The sequence below is a fragment of the Clupea harengus genome, chromosome 12 (assembly GCF_900700415.2).
Source record: "Clupea harengus chromosome 12, Ch_v2.0.2, whole genome shotgun sequence".
NCBI lineage: Eukaryota > Metazoa > Chordata > Actinopteri > Clupeiformes > Clupeidae > Clupea > Clupea harengus.
Genome location: NC_045163.1, coordinates 18,285,490 through 18,290,489, shown reverse-complemented (window position 1 = coordinate 18,290,489; position 5,000 = coordinate 18,285,490). Strand labels below are relative to the sequence as shown.

Genomic DNA, 5,000 nt, shown 5'->3' with positions numbered 1-5,000 from the left:
AATTGGGAACTGCCCAACCTTTAAAGACACAGTCACCCCCAGCTATCAATGAAATGAATCTGTAGGATAGAGGGCAAATACAATACATGCAGTGGTGTAATGTGACATAGAAAAAGACAGTATTTTAATTCTGACATTAGAATGACGATTGTAAGACGATTGCATCAACAAGTACAAAATTAAAGTGGAAATGTAAAGAAGGTCTGTAAATACAAAAAAAAACACTTTTCAAGTAGTGATCCATTATGTTATCATTTTGACTTTTTCATTTGATGCTGGCTCGGTCGGTTAGCACAAGATGCCATACATATGACCAAATCTCCAGAGGGGGTAATCTCAACCCCAGAAACAAAGGCTTTTATAAAAACACCAACCTTTATGATCGGTGATTGCGGTAACACTGGAGTTGCCTCCTATCCAGACATCCCCCTGCATAAACATGTGGCCACCAGTGCATTGCATCATTGCTCATCTTTTCTCCCTCTGTTCTGTTCTCAGGCCAACGATTCCTCGGGGAACACCTGGAACTGGCTTTACTTCGTCCCGCTCATCATCATCGGCTCCTTTTTCATGCTCAACCTGGTGCTGGGTGTGCTGTCAGGGTGAGGCTCACACAAGTGTGGACATCTCTATGTACACCCCTTTCACTTTTTTTTACATCTATGTATTTTCTTACAGTTGTAAAATGCACCTATGTGTACATATATGCATACACATACACACAGATGCACATTTACATATACATTCTGTATACCTTCGTCATATCTGTCTCTTCTGAAGGGGCCATACGGCTACATGTTCCTCAGCCCCCCCACCCCCACCCCCCACACACACCCACACAAACACACACACCCACACACACACACTCACACTTAGAAACCCCCACACACACACTTAGAAACCCACACACTAACCACCCACCACTGCAATCTGCCTGAGGCTCAAGGGAGATGTATATTATGCCTGGTGAACTCTCTGACCATCTATATCAATTAGCCAGGCCCAGATGATGACCACACTACTAATATTAAACACACACACACACACACACACATACACACAGACACACAGTCTGTGCAGGGGGTGGACACACTCAATGGTTTAGAGAATCTGAGAATCAGTTTTGACAGGTCAAGGGCATTACACCATGGTGTGATGGGGAGTTAATGAGTGTGCTAGGTCATGAGGTCAGGTGTTTTATCTTTTGAAGTAAGGATCGTGTTTTTTTTAGATATATTTTCTATCAACTAGGCCACACTTTTCTGTGGAGGAGATACTTTCTGTTAAACATGAACAAGGCCTGATGAACAACTGTTTGTTTCTTGGGTTAATAGTAAGCTGAAGTGATCAATAAACCTCCAAGCTTGTGAATTCAACTAAGCTCTGTATCAGGTGTTCGTTGGATGCCCCCAGATATTTTAACAATGACATAAGCATTAACAGAAATTAATTAATTTTGACAAATGAATCAGAAAAATTAAGTTAGTTTTGACAGCACTAGCTTTTTTATCATATTTTACATTCAATTTCATATTGTGCATATGTCAGATTGCTTGACCAGGTTTTGTAGTTTGGTCGCCTTGTCTGTTTTCCACTATACAGCCAGTTTTTAGCATATCAGCTGCTGAACAGCTTCCTGAGTCGGAAGGCCACTTGCCTGCTAACAGCGGATTGTATGGTGCGTGGATTGTTGGGCTGTGACCAACTCTAACAGTTGTCTTACCCGACCCAAGCCCTCCTCGTCCCTGTCCAAGCACTGGTCAAGGTGATACAGCTTAGGGTCCCCACCTCCACTGAAACGGGGATGGTATGAGATTTTCCATGGTTTGGGTGTGGCGTGGGTTTGGAAAGTTAGAAGCTGTGAGGCTAAGCCAGCCAGAGGTTTTCTTTACCCTCCTCCGCCTGGATCCATTCAATCTGCAGAGAGCCTGAGTCCAGCTCTAGACCTGAAGTTGAGGCCTGGGCAGAGTAATTCATTGTTTTTCTTTTTTCCTCTTTCTCCAGAGAGGTAAGATGCTGGGCGGTTCAGGGAAAGAAGGCTTGTGAGCACTCATTTTTTAAAGAAAAGGTCTGTGGGTGGAGGGATGATGAGGGCGACAGTGTCTGAAGAGGGGTGGGTCCTCCTGGAGTCCTCCTGCTCCTCCTCCTTCAGCAAGATACATCTGCAGACTCTCACTACCTCGTGTCACAGTCTGCTGTGACAGAAGAGCTGGTAGATGCTCTCACTGTGCTTTGAGGCCTGGAGGGGGATACGCAGCAGACTGTAGTTCACACGACATTCCTCCTCGCCCACTTGACAGCTGAGCAACACGCTAGAGGTATCGTCCGACAACAACAACAGCGAGTATAAACGTTCTCTTGTTCTGAGGGGGTGGACTGCCACACCGAAGCACCAGACTCTGCACTGCCCAATAAGCCTTTTAGAGCGTTGTTCACCATCTTCTGACAGTTTCCATTCCGTTGCCCTCGGCAACACCACAATACCCACTGGTGCATTCACAGTTTGCAGCCTCAGTTGACCCAGCTGAACATTTAAAATGTATACACCCCCCCCAACACAACTCCTCACAATCAGCAAAGATTAAAAATGAAAAAGTCCAACATCCAAACTTCCATAAAACTCTTCCTCACCCCGTCTCTCACATCACAAAGAAAACATAAAAACAAACACGATCCCCATGAGACCAGAGAAGTCCTTGACCTCTTGACCTTAGCTGGCAAAATTGATTGTCAAACTTTGAGAATTGAAGAAAGGATCTGTATTCCACTCTATAGCCTCTTTTGTCTGTGAGGGGAAAGGCTCTCCTTATAGACATGCACTTAGAGCAGTATTACCTTAATGAAATGGCCGCTTCAGTCGAATAGCTCAGTTAGTTCACAGGAACTGGGGGTTCACTACTGCACTACAAGAAACCCATTTAAATTAATTCAGGCCAGTGAGCCACAGCTGTTGTCAGGATATACTCCCCCTTTCCACAGACACACACACACACACACACACACACACACACACACACACACACACACACACACACATACAGACAGACAAAAACTCGTACAAGCACATTCTCTCCTTGATTTGTATGCATTCTAGCATTTCTCTACTATCATACACACACAGCATAATTGTGTTACTATATGTCACTCATATGAATCAGTGGTGTCAGCATGGTCTATAGCTTTCTATGATGTTCCACTCATGGTCTATAGCTTTCTATGATGTTCCACTCATTTTATGTGCTTTTCTCTCGATGGTTTCTCAGCCTTGATGTCAATATGACATTGTAGAACTCTAGATTTCATACAGCCTGTATTTAACCCAGGTCCCTCATTCACCCAAGACATCAGCAGGCAATAATACCTTAGGCTAGCCAGATATTGAGCTGCTGTCTTTAATACCACTATTAAACAGTAGTTTGCCATGATGCTACATTACAGGAAATAATTCCATTTTGCAGTAACATATTGAATTCCATTGTGAGCTTCAGTAACTGCTGGAAGTCTATTTTGCTGCTCACGTCTCGTGTCTGAAATGGCTCTCTATTTCCGTGTCTCCTGTGGAGAGAGTTGCCCATAAAAAGCCTGCGTGTGTCCACCTCTTCATCTCCTCGTCCTCTCATTCTCTCGATTGCATCCCTGTCGTTTCTTTTGCCCCTCACCGCTTCCCTCCACTTTTGATTAGAACGAAGGCATGTGGCTTAGCCCCGCCCATCTCCCCGTCTCCTTCCCGCCGTCTGATTGGATCGCGCCAGCGTTACTTTCTGACTCTCAAATCACCCCTCTCCTGCCTCGCCTTCACACTCAAGCAAAGTCTCAAAGAGCCGAATTCCCAGGTGGACTTTTAATTAACCGCAGATTTCCTTAATATCGCTTGCCTGTGTGTGCTTGTGCGATAAGGGAGAGGAGGCCTGGCCACTAATATGGGATTTTAATGGTAAATTGAACAGTGTGGCGGTGGTGGTGACGTGCTGACTTCAGAGCAGAACTCCACTGGTGCGTTTTTGTTCTTCTTTAATTTGTTTTATGCGCTGTCCAGCTGTGCTCGAGATGTCTGCCTTGCCCAGGATGGCTGGCGGTAGGCCTATGTATTCTTGCTCTCACACATTTTCCTATCTCCTCTGTTGTTAGTGATATATTTTCCTGCATAGAACTGGCCCACCATCATACTGATGTGGCGTTGAATGTGTGTGTGTGTGTCTGTGTGTGTGTGTGTGTGTGTGTCTGTGTGTGTGTGTGTGTGTGTGTGTGTGTGTGTGTCTGTGTCTGTGTGTGTGTGTGTGTGTGTGTGTGTGTGTGTGTGTGTGTGTGTGTGTGTGTTTGTGTGTGTTCTGGCCAGTCCTCAAGCTTGTTAGGCTCACATGTGTGCTGCCCTTCTAGCCCTCTCACACTCACGCTAGATGTCTGTTTTCCCAATGGATTACTCTCCTGGGAGGTCAGGTCAGTCACCAAGCCATCCTCGCTCTGTAGTTCCTCTCTCTCACTGTTCAGAGGTACAGTCCCTCTCAAACAAGTGTGTGTGAGTGTCCATGTGCGTGTTTGAGTGTGTGTGTGTGTGTGTGCGTGTTTGAGTGTGTGTGTGTGTGTGTGTGTGTGTGTGTGTGTGTGTGTGTGTGTGTGTGTGTGTGTGTGTGTGTGTGTGTGTGTGTGTGTGTGTATGCATGCGGTTTGATGTGAAAGGTCACAGTGGAAGTCCTGAGGGGAAGTCGGGGACTCACGTAGGGATCAGAGGGGGACAGCAGGCTGGAGGGACACCGGACCACTGACCTCATAAAGGGCTTTTACTGCCCCGCTCAAATCTGTCCGCATGATTCAACATTCACAGCTCAGAACCATTTGAAGAGGAGGCCATTGATGTTGCCTCTGGAGGCATATAGGACTTCTTCTGAGTGGGGAATAGATTATCACTAATTACAGATTGGTAATAGGGGGGGCGGTAGGTATGGCATCATTAAATTGTTCAGAGAGTTTCGTTTTTGTTCTGTCTCTTTTTGCACTCAATG

At 45.6% G+C, this 5,000-nt stretch overlaps 1 protein-coding gene across 1 annotated transcript in view; it reads left to right on the top strand.

The window, feature by feature from the left end:
* The window catches only part of cacna1bb (calcium channel, voltage-dependent, N type, alpha 1B subunit, b), a 144,786-nt gene that overhangs the window by 63,607 nt on the left and 76,179 nt on the right, over positions 1-5,000 (top strand). The window contains exon 7 of the mRNA XM_042709342.1: positions 499-602. Within this exon, the coding sequence (XP_042565276.1) occupies positions 499-602 (104 nt within the window). The remainder of the gene's footprint in view (positions 1-498; positions 603-5,000) is intronic.